Genomic DNA, 21,337 nt, shown 5'->3' on the forward strand with positions numbered 1-21,337 from the left:
GGAAGGGATGAGGGAAAAGGATGAATGGGGAGGAAGGGATGAGGAAAAGGAAGGGAGGGGAGGAAGGGGAGCAAAGTAAAGTTCCTGGCAAGGCCATTCTGGAAATGAAGATGGGGCTGGGAGGTCACTCAGCTGATAAAGAAACTGTCACGTGTCTACTTAGAAAGCCACTCATGTGAAAGAGCCAGGCCATAAAAAGACAGTTGTGGGGACCCAAACTTTTAACACCCACAATGGGGAGGCTGAGACAGGCAAACACCTGAAATTACTAGCCAGTCAGCCTAGCATGATCAGTAAGCAACAGTTCTTGGTAAGACACTCTGTCTCAAAAAACCAACATGGACAGCTCATAAGGAATGACATATGAGGTTGAACCCTGATCTCTACATGCAAGTGCATTTAAATCATGCACACCTGCACACACACAAATGTAGCTGCATACATATGAACATACATACACACATTCCTACACACTTACTCCCTAAAAAATAGGGGGGAATGACCAATAACAGAAATAAAAGGGAATAACCTATACTGGCAGGCTAAAAAGAGGTTATTACAGTTTTATTCCAGGAAGTCTGATAACAATGAGAAAATGGACAAGCTCAAAAGTCAATCGAGGTCATTCTTTTAAAAAGCTTTGCATTTGCAACTCTTACAGAAGACCAGGATTCAATTTCCAGGGCTTTCATTGGTTGGCTTACAACCATTTGTAACTCCAACCCCAGGTGAGCTAATGCCTTCTTCTGGCCTCTGTCAGTACCCAAACATACATGGCATATACATACATACATCAGTCAGATAAATCTTCAAAACTTAATTTGGAAGAGCCAGGCAGTGGTAGCACATGCCTTTAATCCCAGCACTTGGGATCAAAGGTAGGCTCTATGAGTTGGAGGCCATCCTAATCTACAAAGCAAGTTCCAGGACAGATAGGCCTGTTATACAGAGAAATCATGTCTTGAAAAACCCAAAATAAATAAATGAATAAATAAATTTGGAACAAAAAACTAACTGATAATAAGAGGTGTCATTATACAGAAAAAAAAAAGCAAAGAGGACGAAGCAGGATGCAAGTCAATGGCCATCTAAGAACTGGCCACTAGCCTTCCCTTGCAGTGGGGTCCCAGGGACTTAATAAACCTGAGTGGTGAATATATCTCCACCCCAAACGGCGTATTCACTTTCTGTGATTGTTCTGTAGCCCATCTTATACCTGAGGATGAGGCTTTACTCCTTCGCTCCAGTCTCCTCCTCAATGGAATAATCACTTACCTTCATAGACTGTTTGATTTAGCCCCTCACACTCATCTGAAGGATACTGTGAAGAACTTCACTACCAATTACCTCTACCACTGGTGTTCGAAATCATTCCACAGTAAGTTAGTTGTTTTCCCTTCCTTGCTACTCCCCAGAAAAACCAAGTTTCTAGAGATGAGAACTAACTGAAATACAATTCTAATGAACAGTCAATTTCAGCAAGACTGGTTGATGAACTAATGAAAGTGTACAGTTGGGTACCACCCAGTGGTGGAAAGGAAACGTCACAAGATGAAAAGGTCAATGGTTCAGAGGGCAACAAGACTTTGTCAAGCTGAGATTAATTAAAGAAAGGCCATTTTTCACAGAAGGGAAAGCCACAGGCAAATGTTCTTTCAACAGAGCACAGGAAATTGGTGTTGAATGAGTGGGTGAAAGAACAAATGAATGGGAAAGACGGATGGAGCAAATGAGTTGAAGGATAGCACTCTAAAGTTTGGGAGATAGATGAAAGCCTCCCACAAACACAAGCCAGGGGCATTTAGGTTTCCTTCTCCAGGCAAGGAGAGGCTCAGGAATATGGGAAGGAGGAAAAAGTACAGTCATATTTATTTCTGGATGCTCACTGGATACTCTGTGAAGGATGAGTTGGATATCAGGGGAAAAAAGGGGGGGTGGTGATGAAATAAATGCATCTGCAAAGCAGGTTCTTGAAACACAACAGGGTCAGATGAGGAGAAAGGCCAGACTCAAGACAAGAAGAGCAGTGCAAGCGAGTAGAGGATGATCCAGAAGATCTGGGGCTTCAGATGACAAGTGTGCAGCATAAAGTGTCATGAGGGATGCAATCAAAACCAATTCCCATTAGCAGAAGAATACAGATGGGCTGGGATGTGACTCAGTTGGTGGAATGCTTCCCTAGCATGCATTGGGTACAGTCCCCAGCACTGCATGAAACTGGTTATATTTATGTATGCTGTAATCCCAACACTTGGGAGATGAAGACAGAGGATCAAAAGGTCAAGGTCATCCTCAACTACATATTGAGTTTGAGGCCAAACTGAAATACAGGACCTTATTTCAAGAAAAAACAACTACAAAAACAAATGAATAAATAAAGAAAAGGTGGTAATTACACACAATGGAATACTACACAGCTTTATAAAAAATAGAGGATACTGTAGTTAGTGACATAAACCAGGTACAGGAAGACAAATACTGTGTAATCTCACCTATAGGTAGAATAGTTATCTTTCTGAAGTCACTTTCATAGACACAAAGCAGACTGCTGTCCAGAAACTATGGGGGGGCAGGGGAGGGAGGCTGCAGCATGGGAAAAGGAGAGGTTGGATCAAAGGCATGAAGATTGAAGTTTCACAGACTGGAGGGATTTGGTTCAGGGAACGACTGCATGGAGTACCTAACAAGTATTTTAGTTTTAAAAATTACCCAGAGAGTACATTTTTAATGTTCTCACCACAAAACATGGTTAATGAGTGGATGGAAATGCTAATTAAACTGAGTCTTTCTACCATGTATCACAGATCAAACCATCACACTGTACTCTACAAATATACATAATTAGCATTAACCACTTAAAACAGCTATATCAATCAATAAAGAAAAGGATTCTGGCTGGTTGACCCAATGGTGACTGTCTATGACAGGAAGGACATCAAAAGAAAGAGGACTTTGGCTTGGGGATGCTGGTCAGATACTCTGAAATCCCACTAGGAATGTCTAGTGAAGATGTGTGGTAGGAAACAGATATCAAGTCCAGAGAGGAGGTGGAAGGTTCATGCATTTGGGCATCACTGGCATTAATGGTAAAGCTGTGGGTAGATCTGATCACTAAAAGAAACTGTGCCAGGGTGATGGGGAAACAAAAATCACACATTCAGAATATACAAGTTCTATAGAGATAGTGAAAGATAAGTGCTTTCACCTGCTCAGATGAAATGTTTCGAACTTGAGACCCTCCCATTCTACCCTGGAGAAGTGATCATTGCACTCACTGGTTCCTATCCCTGCACAGCTTTCTAAAGACACAGAAGGCAACCCAGTCTCTCTTACCCCTGAAACCATGTCCTGAGCCTGAACCTTTTATCTCCTTTTCTGAAAGCTTTTCTAAAGTCTGCATTGGAGAATACATTGTCAATGATAGGTTCTTGACTTGACTAATGTATATAATTTCTCTTTTCTCCTCTCCCTTCACCCTCACTCCTTCCTCATTTCCTACTTTTTCTTTCTTTCTTTCTTTCTTTCTTTCTTTCTTTCTTTTTTTTTTTTTTTTTTTTTTTTTGGTTGTACTGTGGATGGAAGCATGAGGCAAGCAAACCTACTCTACTGCTGAGCCACATCCTCAGCCCCACTGTGTGTTTACCCATGTATGTATCTTTTTGCCTTTCCCATATGTAGAAGGAATGAATGTGAGGCAGCTAAATAGTCAAAAATTTAGTTCAGTATTTGGTAACAGGGAACACATTTGCTCAACTTACTTGTCTATAGAACCTTAAACTCTAAGATGAATTAATTTAAAAGTAATTTATTGTACAAAAATAGCTTCTTAGCAAAACTTAATTAATGTACTCTGATGAAGAAATGGGGAAGCTAAAACAAGCATAGACACAGATAAAACAGCAGGAAAGAAACAAAGCTGCATCCATGCCCATCAAAAATTCAAATGGCCACAAATTTAAAATATCTAATAAGTATACTCAATTAAGCTAAAAATAATGAACTATGTATGCTCCATCTAGTACATACGGCTCAAGCAATAAAAAATACTTTAAATTTATGGCTGGATATAAAGGATCTTCTCTGGATTTGTGACAAAAGAAACTGTCCCCTTTACCTTCCTGAGTTTCTGAAGTTAGAAGCATTTAATACCAGACTTGATCAATGTCTGCATTCTCAATCAGAAAGAATCTGCAATTATACAAATCCTAAATCAGATGTTTGTTTTCTTAAGACTGATTCAGGTTAATTAGCACCTAACAGATGCAAAAAATGGTTTCTAGAATTACATCATTATAGCAGCCACAATAAAACAACATGCTAAGGTTTATCAACCCTACAGCTCTGATGTTCTCACCCAATTCTCCTGAGGAATTTTATCTGTGTCATATTTGGTCTCTATCCTCAGAACAAAGCTGTGTCTCCCTTGGTCTCTAAATGCTTCCCAGCTATCTCTTCTACAGGAGAGTCAAAAGAAATGGAAAAGGCATGCAAATTAAAACACATAAATGGACATTTTTATAAACAACAAAACCCAAGAACTATGTTGGGAAATGATAGTTAAAAACATAACCAATCTTCCCCAAAGCAATCTGGCTATTTATTACCAGGAGCCTGCAAATCTTGGGGTCTTACGTGAAGTCAGTGAGGGGAGCTGATCAGGTGCAGGGTAGTGATATGATATGGATCAGGTGTGGGGAGCTGAGTGGGAACTGGTTAGGGGGTGATTGAACAAGATGGAAGTAATCTGTCTTATTAACAACAATAAACCCTTTGTCTAGTATATTAAAGAAGAATTTTATTTTTATTTCTTCTTTTCAAAAATATAGTTAGGTCTTTCACAAACTGAAAAAAAGATGGATGAGTAGGTGGGACTTTCTAGGCACATAGCACTTGCTGTCTGTGATCAGAAGGTACAGAGGCCTGTGGGTTCCTCAAGGGACCTGCTATAAGGAAGAACCTTACAGGGTAAGAGGACTTATATATTCTTATCTAATGAATCACCACTCAGTGTTGCTCAAGGTCAAAATGTCACACAGTAATCAATCAGCTTCGTGTCCTATTTCCATTTCCTTGGGCTATATCATGAGACCTATTCCATTCTTGGCCCTAGGATATAATAGGGGCCGGAAGCACTCAGGACTTGGAATCAAAAGAGTTATTTTCAAGTACCTGCTACTTTCAAGTCAAGTCCACACACTCCCTGAACCTCTGCCCCATGAAAATCACAGAACTAAAATATCATCCTTATTTACTTCTCAGAGATTCTACATTAAATAAAATTATATGGGGGGCTGGGGAGATGGCTAGGTTGGTCAGTGCTCCATACATAAGCACAAGGACCTATACTTGAATCCTAGCTACAGTGGTGAGTACCTCTAACCCAGGACTTGATGGCCAACTAGCCTTGCCAAATTGGTGAGGTCTAGGTACAATGAGAGAGCCTGCCTCAAAAAATAAGGGAAAAAATAGAGGCAGACCCCTGATGTTGGCCTGTGGTCTACACAGACATGCCCCCCCCCCCTATGAACACATACATATGAATAACAACACACATGAAAAATACCATAAATAAATACAATTATATCTGTGAAATCATTCTACCCTTCAATGTCATTGATCCTTACATTTTAATAAAGTCCTAATAAGCATGATTTTATATATATACTATTTCTATATTAAATAAACTCTACTTTGAAGGTAAAGACAAAATGAAGGGGCTAGAGAGATGACATGGCTGGTAAAGGTGCTGGCTGCCAAGCCCGATGACCTGAGTCAACCCCTGGGACCCACATGGTGGAAGGAGGGAAGGAGCTCCACAAGCTGTCCTCTGACTTCCACAGGAATGTCACGGCATGCACAACATAATAAATGTAAAAAAAGAAACAAGATAATTAAACAATTAATTAATTAAGAAACAAGATGAAAGGAGTTTTAGAAACGGTTGTTTTCAGCCTTCTACTGGCAGAGCACCAATAAGAAACTGGGACAGGAAAGGAAAGGCAGGAGGGAAGGAGGAAGAGAGAGGAGGAGGAATAATCGTGGAAAAGCCTCTTCCTCTGCCCCAGCGGGCAGCACATCCCACGGTAGGAACTGAGAGAAGGCCTGGCATCAGTGACAATGTGAGAGAGACCCTCTAAGAGAGCACGACCCACCATACAGAACCAGGAGAGATGGCTGTCCACTGTGACCTGCCCCATGATTTTCTTGGCAGGCATCTAGAGTTATTGTCACTGGAGAGGGAACTGAAAAATAAGGGCGGTGAGTGACCTTTTACCTTCAGAGCAGCAAGTGGGTTTTACCTGCTCGACACCATGGAAATAAGAGCTTTGGGGCACAGTAGAGTAAGCAGGTGTGCTGTGGTCCAAACTGCTTTACTCTATTCATTTCAGACACAACTGAATAATTTCAAGACATTCAAGAGATAATTTTTAAAAACATAATGCTGACTGGGCAAAAAGCCTATTGCTGCTTCTGAGCTGTCCCTGAGTCCTCATAGTACCTTTCTTTGTGGTTTAGACAAAGACAGGAAAAGATATCAGAGACCTTCCTTTGTGCCAGCTTCGTTCTGCTTCTTAATGGTATAAACCAAGGCAACATATTCCTGCTTATTCCTTCACAAAAACTAAGAGAAAAATCAGACACTGCTTCTAACCTATGCAATTCTTTATCACTTCACATATTTTAATTATAACATTTTTCATATAGACATATTAGTATTTGACTGAATAAAAACAAAGTACCCACTTTCCACAGATCTTATAATTATGAACATGAAAATTTTCTGGAAATAAACTAGACATTTGGCCTCAAAGGCTTAAGTCACAGCATTTATCAGCAGGGTGATTAATCTTTACGAAAAGGCAGGAAAACAAGACAGAGCCACCCACTCTGACATTTTCATTCTAAAAAAAAAAACAAAACCCAAGCTAGTTTATGAACTGGAAGCATCATTTATAAAAAGTAGATCGTCCACTGAGAGTAAACTGATTACATGATTAACAAGATACTTATCTTTCTTGTTTTCTTTGCTGAGAAAAGTGCACTGGCATTAGACAGTTGGCTCAGTTTTACCTAGAAATCTGATAAACTTTGCTCAGGAACTAGCAACCTTTACAACAAGGTACTTCATTTTTTCCCTTGCTGCTTATTTGAAAAACTATAAACAAGAGAGCGAACATTCTCAAACACGAAAGCAGCCCACCGATCTGCACATACACTTTTGCCTACATCCAGCAGGCGGAGCGCAAAGCACATAAGTTCTGGTTAAGTCAGGAAGGAAGGGGCCAGAGGCTAGAGAGCAGGATGTGTGCATGCTTGGGCTTAAGCAGTCAGGCAGGGCTTCAATCACAGGGAGAGGAAGAGGGGAGGAACAGGCTGGATTAACAGGAAGAGGTCACTGTGCAGTCAGGACCAGGGGTGCATCAGTAGTGCCCAAAGGCTTAACCCCAACAGGAGTCAAATGGGGAGATTCTTAAAGATTTAGGTTTGCTGTTTTTCTCTCCTAAGTGTCTTGCCTGACTTTTGAACAGCTCTGACAGGGTTAAGCAAATCACTTCAACCAGGAGAAAGCTTTGCTCCAGAAAAAAGCAGTGCTACATTAACAGTTCCAGGCAAGGAAGGAAATCATTGCCTGATAGGTCAGGTGAGGGGGATGGGTGTGGAGGGCTGAGGAACTGGAGCGTAGGGGAGCCAAAGAGGCACTGAGAAAACAGTGTGGCAAAGCACTGGACTTGTCTACTGAATACCAAAGCACTCACCTGTGTTATTTTTTCTATTCCTTGGAAGTTGTGCTTTTCAAAATGTTCTGCTATGTTTAGGAAGGTGTGACGTTCTAAATAGCAGCAATTGCTCAGGACTATCAAAAGCCGCTGCTCCTAAAATTCAAACAGGCCATTAGAAGTTTACATTGACAGTACTGGTGAATGCAAAAGGTAACCTTGTCACACAGTAAGTGTAATGATAGGCGTCTGCCCTTTAACACTAGTATCCAATGCCTTGATTTTCTTGGCTGTTTATTTCCTAAAATTGACACTCAGAAAAACACAAGACAATTCCACCAATTGTTGATTATTACATTTACACTGACGAGTTAAACAGAGACTTGGGGTACAGCTCAGCAATGAGTTGTTCTCTGGAACGCTCAAGGCTCTGAGTTCTATATCCAATGTTCCCCGAAGAAAAAAAGTCAAATGTTTCCTTGAATATTTTATGTAGACCAAAGACCACACAAATTGGTATTATGAATAAGTACATAAAATGTAGGAACTATCACAAAGTGGTTTATGAATCTTTCACAACTTGAGAACATTTTAACGTCCTATCTGCAGGCAGGGCTCCTTGTTCCCTCAAGAAGTTTCTGCCTGTGAGGGTCTGTGGGAATGTTTCCTATGTCCAGGAAGAGCCTCCTTCCAATGGGGAGTGAGTGTTTCTGAGCACACACACACCACCACTACTACCACCCCCAGAAGACAAGGAATGGAGAAGAGCCTCTTGCTGTTACATCGTCAAGGCTTTACCCACCTAAATAATTTCCTACAAAATGACTAGACTGCAGTTGCAATGCGATGCACACAATGGGCTTTCTACAGTTCAGAAGAACTCTATCTGTAAATGAAATTCTAGGAATGACCTTGCTGCTGCTGTGGTTCACTTCAGGGCAGCCCAGGTCTGTGTTCCTGCAGGTGGGAGGCATTCTCTGGAATGGTGACTCATCCAAGCTTTCAGTCAAGACCCTTGACTAAAACTAAGGCAAAGCCACTTTCCAGGAACAGCTTGCACCCACAGCCGGTTACTCTTTCTGTGCAGAATCAGAGTAACTTATAGTTAAGTACTCCAGGGGAGAAAAAGCAGAAAAACACAGGATCGTGTTCTTTGAAGCATGTGGACCATGGCATGATCTGAAGTCGATAAAGGCTCTAAAGTCAAGAGCCAAACAAACCTTCTGGTAATTGTACTGAGCTCAGCCAAACGCCCAACATCTTCTCACTTCTTTATTACAATTTCCTATCTTTATTTCCGGCACAATGCTGCCTGCTTACCACCAGTTTTGGTCATCAACAGACATAAATACAAGATTGGAGAACCATTACAGTAACCCAGACAACAAAAGGCTGCGGGTGGCCCTGAATTGACTTTTAGATGGGAAATGGAATATAAAAAAAGGCCAGAGGAGGTCATACTCTATATGACATCATTTTTCCATAGTGAATACATGGCAGAAACAATACTGGAAAGTAAGCAAGTTGGGCATAGTGAAGCCATATTCCTCTTGTCACATCAAGACACATTCCTTCTACAGGGCATGAAGTAAATTACTTTCCAGCAGCCGCTCCCAATGTGCTGAAGCCCACAAATGTGTCAACTGGCTAGAACCCATCCGTTACCACTCTTTCATGTAGACTTGAACTTCCATTCCAGTTGACTGAGCCAGCAGGTCTTTCCTGCCCTGGTCCCCAGCTGTCCTGACTCGCTTTCCCCCTCTACAGCATGTATGGAACCTCTTCATAGTGAGAAGAATGACTTCAATGATTTGAAGACTAACTCTTAGTGAGTATACTTTGTTTATATACATTAGATGAAACAACGTATGAAATGAAAGTGGGAAGAACAGAAGAAAGACAACAGTCTAGTTCTTAGCTCTGATATTAATCTGAAGCTTGTCAGAGACATGCATTTGACTGTAACAGTTCAGCCTCCCTGCAGTCCCTGTGTATGCAGGAATGGGCCTTATGCATTACTTCTCTGTACTCCCAGACAGCACCAGAAATGGACACTCTCTCCCTCTGAGCTCCTGTGGTTGACTAAGTAAGGAGACTCTTCTGATTCTAAATCTAGATCTTTCTTACCAAATCACTTTCCTTCTGGTTAACACAGCCCTGAGAGGATCTCAATCCTCTGAGAAGAGGAGCTAAATCTGATGAGACCCCCTCCATTGGGAAGAACACTGGAACAAATTTTGGAAACCAATGAGTATCTTAGAAAGTAAGTGGACACGTTAAGATGCTGTGAGGAGCAAAAGTAAGTGCAAATCCCTGGGAGACTGCTGAGAGCCAGATAGGCAGCTCTACACCTCCTGGGAGAAGGATCACACAGAACCACCTTCTCTCCTCTCTATCCTTAAAAAGGGATGGGAGGCTCAGAGGCTCCCTATCAGGGCTGCACACAAACCAGCGGAGAAATGAATGATGGGTGACATGGTGTGTGCTGGGAGGTGGGAAGGGAACAAAAGTCATCACTGTGTATCAGTTTGGCTGCTCCTAAAAGACCAAGAAAACAAAAGCATAGTTGGCCCAAATGGCTGCTGGGATCTTAGTTTCAAAGGCTTTTTCCCCCAGCTCCACCCCTAGTTCCCCACTTCCTTCCTAGATTCACAAGGAAAGCCTGGTTCCTACCCATTTTATGGCTTCCCGTAGCTCTTGCCACTTGTCCTAGTTGATTTTTTTCTTAGCACAGGCTAGAGTTATCTGAGAAGAAGAACCTCAACTGAGAATTGAGTAAATGCCTCTATTAGACTGCCTGTAGGAATCTGGTTTTGACTTTGCCACGTAACCTACATTGAAATAAAACAGGAGACTTGCAGAAATAAGGCAGAGAAAAGTGGACTTCATCAGGCTCAAGAGGCAAATGACACAAAGGAAATGCCTTGTCCTCTGCCTCCTCCCAGGCCATCCAGGAAACTCTGCAGCACCAGGGAACAGCCAGGCACTTTTAACACTCAAGACGCAGCAGATGTGTTGGGTCTTATTATGTTTAACTCCAGTTAAAGATTTTTTCCAGTGTGAAATACACACAAATCTTTATACAACATAATGTAGTCCTAGAGTGTCTCTCAGTGTCCAAAGAGTCCATCTCACATGCGATGATGCTTTCCGTTCAAGTGACTTAGGCTGACTGCCACAGCCATGACTTCTGACATGACATACTTTACTTTCTGTGTTTGGCACTTTACTTACTGAAGTCAAACTGAAGTCTTCATGGATGCTTCCAAACAAATCAGGAGAAGAAACATCAATAGAAAGACTAGATGCAGGAGAGACAAGAGAATAGTCACAATTAAAACTGACTTAAAACTGCAATGACTTCAAATGTTTCGAGAAAAATGGCTGTACAACTTCCTGTAGATTTTCTTTGTATATCACTATCAATATCATAAGGAAGCACATAAGAGGAAGCACCTCTTATCCTGGGCCATATAAAACTTGTATGGAAGTATTCTCAATACTCAAGTGACTGTATTAAATTAAAAAAACAAATTACCAAATGGGAAAATGTTAAATAATATTCACATAATTAAAATGTTTGTGACTACCAAATTTCCAGGGGAAGGTTTGAAGCTCTCTTTCACAGTGACCTACCTGTAGGTGACCTAAGAAATTAGCTGATAATTCAAAAGCAATCAAAAACATAAAAAGGTGAAAAGCAAGAGTAGGGTAAGTAACCCACTAACTGATTTATTGGTTTAACAGAATCAGAAGAGACACCTTAGCAGAATTTTTCTTTAAACTTGACTGACTTGAATTCATATGAACGTCTAACATGATGAATATCAAATAAACTTCAAAATAGATAATAAAAAGATACCAACCACAGCTGGGAGGTGGTGGCACATGCCTTTGATCCCAGCGCTCAGGAGGCAGAGGCAGGAGGATCTCTGGGAGTTCAAGGCCAGTCTGGTCTACAGAGTGAGTTCCAGGACAGCCAGGACTACACAGAGAAACCCTGTCTCAAAAAACCAAACCAAACTAAACAAACAAAACAACAACAACAAAAGATACCAATCTGAAGAGTTGAAATATAAACAAATGGTAATTAAAACAGCACTAATTGATATAGAGTATATTTGAATGATTAGAGCAGAAGATAAAGTTAAAAAAAAATGCTGCGCTACCATTTGAATCCAGCAATGTAGGAAACAGAAATTTTAAAGTAGTAAGAAAAGACTGATTTAACTAGATCACAGATCTGGCTATATAAACAATGTTCTGGTGAGACAATAAGCCAAATATGTGTAATCAAGTCAAAGAAGACCTACAAGCATTAAAAATGTGGGATTGAGGAGATGACCGTGGGTACAGTGTTTGCCCCTCAATGTGAGGAGCAGAGTTCAGATCTCTAGAATCCATGTAAATACCAGGTGGATATGATTGCTCATCTGTATTCTCAGTATTTGTGAGGTGGAAATGGACCAGCTAGACAAGCTGAGTCAGTGAGCTCTGGGTCCAAATGAATGACCCAGCCTATATGTATGGCAGAGACATATTTGAGAAAAACAATCATCATCTACTTCTGGCCACCAAGTTCCCCCCCCACCCCCAAACATGCATATACTTGCAGGTAAAAACACTGGGAATGTGCACATACACAGAAATTTTTTAAAAAAAGTATTTGGTCACTGGAGATGACAGTTATATATACTGAAAGGCAAAAGTTAATGCTAGGTACAGTGGTTTGAAAAGGAATGGCCACCATAGACTCATGTGTTTGAATGCTCATGGGGAGTGACACTATTAGGAGGTGTGGCTTTGTTGAAGTAAGTGTGACCTTATTGGAGGAAGTGTGCCACTGTGGGGGCAGGCTTTGAGGTCTCATATATACTCAAGCTACACCCAGTACACAGTCTCTCCTTCTGTTGCCTTTGGAGCAAGTTGTAGAACTCACAGCTCCTTCTCCAGCACAACATCTGTCTGCACACCACCATTTTGTATCATGATGATAATGGACTGAATCTCTGAAACTGTAAGCCACCTCAATTAAATGCTTTCCTTGATAAGTGTTGCCATGGTCATGGTGTCTTTTCACAGCTATAGAACAGTGACTAAAACACAAGTAAACAGAAAAATTCTCAAATTGCCAATTAGATTCAAACACTTATTTTGATACTATCTATATTAAACAGGAACCTTAGGTGCATAGGAGTTTCATATGCCAAGTGTCATCCTGAAAGACTGCCACATACTAAGTGTCAGCTGGAAGACAACTGTACAATGTGCTGCTCCATGCGACAGTGTTGGGGAGAACTACCAGTGTCCATCAAGAGTCAGGGCTGGGCATGGTCTCAGAAGGCTGAAGACTGCAGAGAGCGAGGGCAGCCCAAGCATCTAATCAGTTCATGCCAACGTAGGTTACATGTGAGACTCCCACCTCAGTATGGAATGTACATCATACATTACATTACTTTCAAATGCATCAGTGAGAGTAACTACATTTACTTACTGAGTAGTATCTATGTCTGCATCAGGCTTGGTGCTCAGTTGTTCCAGACAGTATATAAAAACCTGGATAAAAATGGCAAGTTTCAGTGATACGAGTTTTCAGGTATCAATCTATTGGAATATTAAAACAATTTTATATCAATTAAAGCTGAACTGTCTAGCCCATAAAAAATGAGGTGGGAGAGAGAGATGTCTAATGTGTGTGTGTGTGTGTGTGTGTGTGTGTGTGTGTACATGTGAACTAAGAAATATACACACCCCATGTTTACATAAGTGACAGAATATTAAAAGCACCTTGTTTGAGTCAATTGTTATGTTCTTGAATACATTTTAGGAGAAAGACTCTTTTTCTTTTCCTTATTTATTCACAAACATGCTCAACTTCATTTATGTACCTATGAAACATTGGACCCAATCAACAACTTTATAACTCTAGATGAATTATAAGCAACTAATTTTCATTTAATTTATTCTGTTATCTAAAGGAAATGAATACAAAGTATCATGAAAATAGATAGAACACAATATAAATGAAATACACAGGTATTGCTAAAACAAACAAGAACTAATTAGCTTCATCTGTATAGCCGACTTACTGTAAATGTTTATATACACAGATGAGATTTTAAAAGAAGAACCCTTATTTAATAGTGATATGAACATTGTCAATGGTGAATGACAAATCAGTTCATGGCTTCAGAGTCTATACCACTGCTTTAAGTTACCTGCATGATATTGATGCTTAGTTGGCAAACCTCCTCCTGTGTTTTAGGCTGTTGAAATACCTATGAGAAAGAATTTAGATAAAAAAGTTTTAAATTTGCTAAGAAAACAAAACATTTTGCTTGAAAAGCTAGACCTAAAAGCAGAAACACAGAAAACCACCCTGGGTGTCAGCAACCTTACTCCGAGGGGCTAGCCTTAGGTGGCTTCCTACCTATGGAAGATCTGATCCCAACTGGCTGACATACCCAAGTCAGTCATTAATCAGTCCACAAGAACCATGCTCTGCTCAAAGCTGCCGGACTCACATTTTAACTGCTCAGCCCACCCTAGAACTGGAACTCAACACATTGATGTAGGTAACTAAATGAGTGCATCTAGGATGACTGAACAGCTCTTGGATATCAATGACTACTGTTTACTCTGATTCCCAGCCAGGGAATTTCTTTTCTTTTCTTTTTGTTTTTACATCCCAACCACAGTTTCCCCTCCATCCTCTCCTCCCAGTCCCTTCCTACCAGGCAGAGATTTCTTAAGACTGACTAAAGCAGGTAGAACAGAACAGAAACTCACGCTGGCTTCTCCAGGCTTACAATCGACAACACCCTTCAGTGACTGTAGGGAGTGCATGATGCTCTGTTCAAACTGACATGGCTGAAAGAAAGAAAACCTCCTTAAACACAGACACCATACTGGCTTTGAAGATGTATTTATGGAGCTGAATATGGCTGAAAGCTCAAGTCCCCAGAGTTACAGAAAAGAACAAAGATGCGATTTGACCAGAGTCTCCACTCACTGAGGCTGAGATTGACATGTTTTAAAGGGGATACATTTTCAGACTAAGGCTTTTCTAATTCATCTAGAACTGAGCAAATGTTTTCATCAAAATTCTCTTTTCATGAGAAACTGACAAGGAGCAAATGCAAGGCATTCATACTTGAGGACTACATTGCATGCATATTATGCATGAGCCATCTCTTACACTGTTCAGTCAAACCTAGTGTTATCAAACCAGATAACAACTATCTGGAGGGGTACTAGATCCTTGAAGCCAAATATGTCATTGTACTCATTTTCTACATAGATTAAGTCAAAAACTGAAACTTATAGACCACTTTTCATTCCAGCATTTGGGAGGCAAAGGCAGGCAGGTCTCTGAGTTCAAGGCCAGCCTGGTCTACAAAGTAAGTTCTAGGAAGCCAGGGCAACACAGAGAAACCCTGTCTCAAAAACAAAACAAAACAAAAACAAGGAGAAAAAAGAAAAGAAAAAAAAACTTGCAAATATGTTTAAGCAAAGGGACGCTAAGAAATGTGGGAACAGATCTCAATATCCTAGTGCCTGTGTTTTGTGTTCACTTGAAGTTCACATGAGGGGATCTGATAGACAGAATTCTCATTACATGATTTTCCAAGTTGAGAGACACCAACATGACAGTCACAGGTTTGGTTTGGTTTGGTTTTGATAGACTATAAATTAATTGTAAATCAGACAATAAGGAGCATCACGGAGAAAACACTGGCGCTCATGGAAGAATGGTGCCGGAGGGGCTTCTCTCTAGACAGGACGGCCAAAGTCCCCGAGAACAGGGAAGGAGAGGTATGAAGACGGCACAGAAGGGTCAGCAAACCACCAGGAAGGACAGGGGATTGCCAGCACTGAACACCAGTGCAGACGTGGGCTTAGGACCTCAGGTTTGCATGGGCTCTGAGCAGCCCAAGGCAGACTAACACTGAATGGCCCACTCTGGACAGGACATCTGCAGTAAGAACCAGAGCTACCAGTTTTTAGAAGAGGCTTGGGAAAAAGCAGAAGAAAAATCCATATATATCAAAACCAAAACCAAACCAGTTTACTTTACTAAAATAGGGCCTTGGTATTAGTGTCTCTCACATTGATGCACTGTGAAACCACTGGGGGCAGGCACCATGAAGAGTAAGATAAAGTACAAGTAGGAAAGGAAGAATAGGTTGAACCACAAATGCACAAAAAGCATCAGGAGTCACATTGTTCATTACTGCCCAGCATGTGGGAAGCCTGGGGTTTGATCCCAAAGATTATAAAACAGAGAAAGAACAAATAGTCAGATGAAGACCTGCTTATTTAACCTACATTCCACAGTAGGCACAGCAATCTAAGATGTTTAAACAAAAATAGCAAGCACAATACTGAGAATAAAAACTGAATGTCTCCTGTGGGCAGTGAGATGCTGGTATTTATGCATGCTCACTTAGACATCCTGTATTAGGATTTGAACTAGATTTTCTAAATCTTTACATCTATATTAATACCATGAATGGACAGGAAATACTAGACAGTTTAGAGAGCAGCTTCAGTCAAGGCAGGAGTAAACAGGAGTCTAAACAACTGCTCTTCCTAGTCTAGAAACTCCTCTCTCTGTTGTCTGTGAGTCACCCACCTGTAAGAAGGCATCAAAACCGCTCTAGTTCTAAAATAATTCTCCAAGTTAGAAAGAAAGGGAGGGAGGAAGGGAGGGAGGGAGGGAAGGAGGGAGGGAGGGAGGAAGGAAGGAAGGAAGGAAGGAAGGAAGGAAGGAAGGAAGGAAGGAAGGAAAGAAGGAAGGCGGGCCAGCCATGACCTCAAAGGCTCAGCGCTCACTTCCATAACACATAAGGGATCCTTCCTAATCCCAGGCCCAGCAAAGGGAAGAACAGTCTCCTCACAGGGGTTAGGTAAAGGTCAAGGTAATGTAAATTATTCTGTCCCCTTCGGTTTGGTGTGCAAACGCACAATGGGTTGAACTGCTCAGAGCTCCTGCTCCATCTTGACCCTCCTTTCCTCTTGAGAAAGCTCTGTGCTGAGCAGCTCCAAAAGTCACCAGCACCATCAAGCCCACCACGCTGCCTTCTTCACCTGCATCTGACTAGAGGATGCTTTGGCTGACTCCAGATGCGACATTTCAAGGGTTATTCTTTTTAACCCTGTGTGTACTCATGTGGCTTGTGTGTGTGTGTGTGTGTGTGTGTGTGTGTGTGTGTGTGTGTGTGTGTTGGGGTCAAACACAAAATTAATTACTTTATGATTATTACTGCACTACAGAAATCCAGTTTTAAAAACAGACTATAGCCATGTTCCCCTAATAATCAGTCTAGTCATTTTTCCAGAGTCCCTTTACAAAGGCCAGGCTACCCAGCACAGCTCTACTCTATGCGGCAGGCCATAGGAGGCTGTGCATGCTGACTTACTGGCCAGGAAAGCTCTAAAGCCAGCACCTGTTTTGTGCTAGAGGACTGAGCATTGGTCAGTTTTTGTTTTTTAATGAAACAAGGACTTTAACTTTCTCAAACTGAACATACAGCTTTCTTTTTCCTTTGTACAAAACTAATTTCAGACAGAGATCAAGCATGGGTACTAAGGTGACTAATGACCTACACCTATTTCTATCTTTTCTCTCTTTTTTTTGCCTTTTTAGTATTTTTTTAATTTTATAATTAATTTAATTTTACATATCAGCCACAAATTCCCCTGTCCTTCCTCCTCACACCCCCACCCTGCCCTCCTCCCAATCCACCCCCCATTCCCACCTCCTCCAAGGTAAGGTCTCCCCTGGGGATTCAGCTCAGCCTGGTAGATTCAGTTGAGGCAGGTCCAGTCCTCCTCCTCCCTTTACCCAGGTTGAGCAAAGTGTCCCAGCATAGGTCCTAGGTTCCAAAAAGCTAGCTCATGCACTAAGGACAGGCCCCAGTCCCACTGCCTGGGGCCTCCTAAATAGTTCAAACTAATCAACTGTCTCACTTATCCAGAGGGCCTGATCCAGTTCCATGGGGGCTCCTCGGCTATCGGTTCATAGTTCATGTGTTTCCACTAGTTTGGCTATTTGTCCCTGTGCTTTTTCCAATCATGGTCTCAATATCTCTTGCTCATATAATCCCTCCTCTCTCTCGCCGATTGGACTCCTGGAGCTCTACCTGGGACTTGGCCGTGGATCTCTGCATCTGCTTCCACTAGTCATTGGATGAGAGTTCTATCATGACAGTTAGGCTATCTGATCACCAGAGTAGGTCAGTCCAGGCTTACTCTCGACCATTGCCAGTAGTCTATTGTGGAGGTATCTTTGTGGATTTCTGGGGACGTCTCTAGCACTTTGCTTCTTCCTATTCTCATGGGGGTCTTCATTTATCATAGTATCTCTTTCCTTGTTCTCCTTCTCTGTTCTTGATCCAGCTGGGATTTCCCACTCCCCTAAGCTCTCTTTCCCCCAACTCTTGCCCTTCATTAGCCCACCTCATGTCCAGTTTGCTCATGTAGATCTCATCCATTTCTCTGTCACTGGGCGATCCCTGTGTCTTTCTTAGGGTCCTCTTTACTAGGTAGCCTCTCTGGAGTTGTGAGTAGCAGTCTGGTCATCCTTTGCTTCACATCTAGTATCCTCCTATGAGTGAGTACATACCATGTTTGTCTTTCTGAGTCTGGGTTACCTCACTCAGGATGATTTTTTCTAGATCTATCCATTTGTCTGCAAACCTCATGATGTTACTGTTTTTCACTGCTGAGTAGTACTCCATTGTGTATATGTACTACATTTTATTTATCCATTCTTCAGTTGAAGGGCATCTAGGTTGTTTCCAGGTTGTGGTTATTACCAACAATGCTGCTATGAATGTAGGTGAGCATGTGCCCTTGTGGTATGATTGAGCATTCCTTGGGTATATGCCTAAGAGTGGTATAGCTGGGTCTTAAGGGAAATTGATTCCCAATTTTCTAAAAAGCGCCATATTGATTTCCAAAGTGGCTGTGCAAGTTTGCATTCCCACTAACAGTGTAGGAGTGTTCCCCTTGCTTCACATCTTCTCCAGCATAAGCTGTCTTCAGTGTTTTTGATCTTAGCCATTCTGATGGGTGTAAGGTGGTATCTCAGAGTCATTTTGATTTGCATTTCCCTGATGATTAGGGATGTTGACTTTATGTCTAACTTCCTACACCTATTTCATCAGTGGCTGATATCCCAGTAATTTTCTTTTACCTTTAAGCTCTCTATGATTATTAGATAGTTACCTGGAAGAGATTTTAAGATATAGTAAGGAATAACACAAATAAGTAATTAGCATGGTGGCCTCAGTTATTACAAGCATTAATTTAACAAGTAAAATCCTTTGTCCAAAAGTTTGTAGTTTACAACATGCTTTAGTGCACAGAAGCACAATTACTTCTAAGCCCACACTATGAAGGCATTCTGATCCTTCTTAGTTAAGGGTGATTCAGGCCAAAGAGACTGTGGGTGCTCCTAGGAGAGGCTCAGACTCTCAGGAGTGCACTGATGGATCCTCCATGCCATCATTCAGGAGAGTGATGTGTGCTATGGGCATAAGTCACAGAGGAAACGTGAAATAGGCTAGTAAGCATGTTAGGCAGCTTATTTAACATAGCATCTCTTGTTGGTTAGCTTTGCCAGTCACCTTGACACAGTATAGAGTTATCTGAGAGGAGGGCCTCAGCTCAGCAGCTGCCTAGATCAGATCAGCCTGTGGATGTCTGTGGAGGGTTGGCTTGTTAATTGACATAGTAGGGCCCATCCCACTGTGGGCAGCACCACCCTAAACAAGCTGTACAAAATGCTAATGGGAATATAAGCCTGCTGCCAGCCATCAAATGCTGCTCAAATCCTAAATGGTCTTATAATAAAAACCCGGAGCCAGATATTGGGGTAAATGCTTAAAGATCAGAGGAACAAGCCACATCCATGTCTCACTCCACCAACTCCATGAATTCTCTGACTGAATTCCCCTCAGTCCTCAGCCGAAAAGGGCCTAGTTTCTGTCTCCTCACATCTTATATGCTTTTCTCTACCCAGTCACTTCACTTCCTTCCTAGTGATGGGATTAATGGTGTGTGTGCTTCCCAAATACTGTAGCAAAGGCATGAGATCTCAAGTGCTGGGATTAAAGGCATATGACTCCCAAGTACTGGGATTATAGGTGTGTACCACCACTGCCTGACCTCTATGTCTAACTCTGTGGCTGACTCTGTCCTCTGATCTTCACTCAAGTTATATTTGATACACAATATATCACCACATTTCCCCTTCTTGTTTTCCTTAGTTATGATAAAAGGTAAATTATATATAAAACTTTAGACTCACAAATATAGGATAGAATATTTTCTTTAATTATATCAAATACAAATAAAGTAGATACTGTAACTGTAATTCTTGCTTGATAACTGTTTTGTTATATGTAATTTTACTATGTTAAAGTTAAAACCTTCCTTTTTGATTAGACAGAAAAGGGGAAGTGCTGTGGAATATCTTTCTGTATGTTGTGAATATGTTTTGTTTTCATTGGTTGATAAATAAAGCTGTTTGGCCAATGGCAAGGCAGAATAAGGTTAGGCAGTACATTCAAATTGAAGACAGAGATGAAGAAGGGTGGAATCAAGCAGAAGCTGAGAGCCACCACCAGGAGAAGCAAGATGTGAGAGAACAGGTAATACCATGAAGCCACATGACAAAACATAGATGAACAGAAACAGGTTACTTTAAGAGCTAGTTAGCAAGGAACTTGAGCCACAGGCTATACAGTTTGTAATTAATATAAGCCTCTGTGTGTTTACTTGGGACTGAGCGGCTGTGGGACTGGGTGGGACATAGGAAAACTTCTGGCTTCAATCAAACATTCTCTCCTATGGTTTTTGCTTGACTTTACTGGCTGTGAAGTGAGTCCTTTGACTGAAAACAATGCTGTGTGGAACAGCCTTGAGTTCTTGCCCTGACTTCCCTCAATGATGAACTGTGACCTGGACTTGTAAAATAAAGAATTCCTTTCTTCCCCTAAGCTGCTTTTGGTATGAATATTTTAACACAGCCACAGAAATAAAACAGAATATTCAAGTAACTTCAACATATAATCAACATTAAAAATATCTTATAGTCTTTTATGTATCTCAGAAAGTGATGAGCTAAGTACTATATACATTCTTTCTCTACAGATTTAGGGTGAGAAAACCAATCAAAGAATACTTTTTATTTAAATGTAAATAATGCAATCAACAGAACAAATCCAACCAATTGAAGATCTTCTGTAATAGAATCATAACTGATTTATAAAAAATAATGAACTTTCCCAACTCATCTCTTGCATGATTTAACTTAGAAAACACTGGAGGTGGACATGTCTTTTCTAAACTCAGAGAACACTAGCATCCATTTATACCTGGAGAAGAGCCTTGAACTTTAGGAGACAACCAGCCACAACATCTAAAGTAAGACTGCTCAGAGCCCATGCAGACTCCAGGAAAAGGAAAAATGCTGTGTGGGATCTCTGTTCCTGACTTACCAGTAGTTTATAATTTGTGGGGCCAAATCCACTTTATTCTTGGCAGAAACTTTAAGTTCCAGACTCAGAATTTATTTTCTCTCCCTTGCAAAGGAGGACATGGAAGAAACT

The 21,337-nt window shown here is 41.2% G+C and overlaps 1 protein-coding gene across 2 annotated transcripts in view; it reads right to left on the reverse strand.

Annotated features, from left to right (window-relative positions):
• Positions 1-21,337, reverse strand: part of Exoc2 (exocyst complex component 2) — a 168,623-nt gene that overhangs the window by 36,798 nt on the left and 110,488 nt on the right. For both annotated transcript variants that reach the window (XM_036187151.1, XM_036187152.1), the window contains exons 18-22: positions 14,508-14,588; positions 13,937-13,996; positions 13,213-13,274; positions 10,953-11,019; positions 7,758-7,874 (exon numbers count right to left, since the gene is read on the reverse strand). In XM_036187151.1, the coding sequence (XP_036043044.1) occupies positions 7,758-7,874; positions 10,953-11,019; positions 13,213-13,274; positions 13,937-13,996; positions 14,508-14,588 (387 nt within the window). The remainder of the gene's footprint in view (positions 1-7,757; positions 7,875-10,952; positions 11,020-13,212; positions 13,275-13,936; positions 13,997-14,507; positions 14,589-21,337) is intronic.

This window comes from Onychomys torridus, chromosome 5, assembly GCF_903995425.1.
Source record: "Onychomys torridus chromosome 5, mOncTor1.1, whole genome shotgun sequence".
In the NCBI taxonomy this organism is placed as follows: Eukaryota; Metazoa; Chordata; class Mammalia; order Rodentia; family Cricetidae; genus Onychomys; species Onychomys torridus.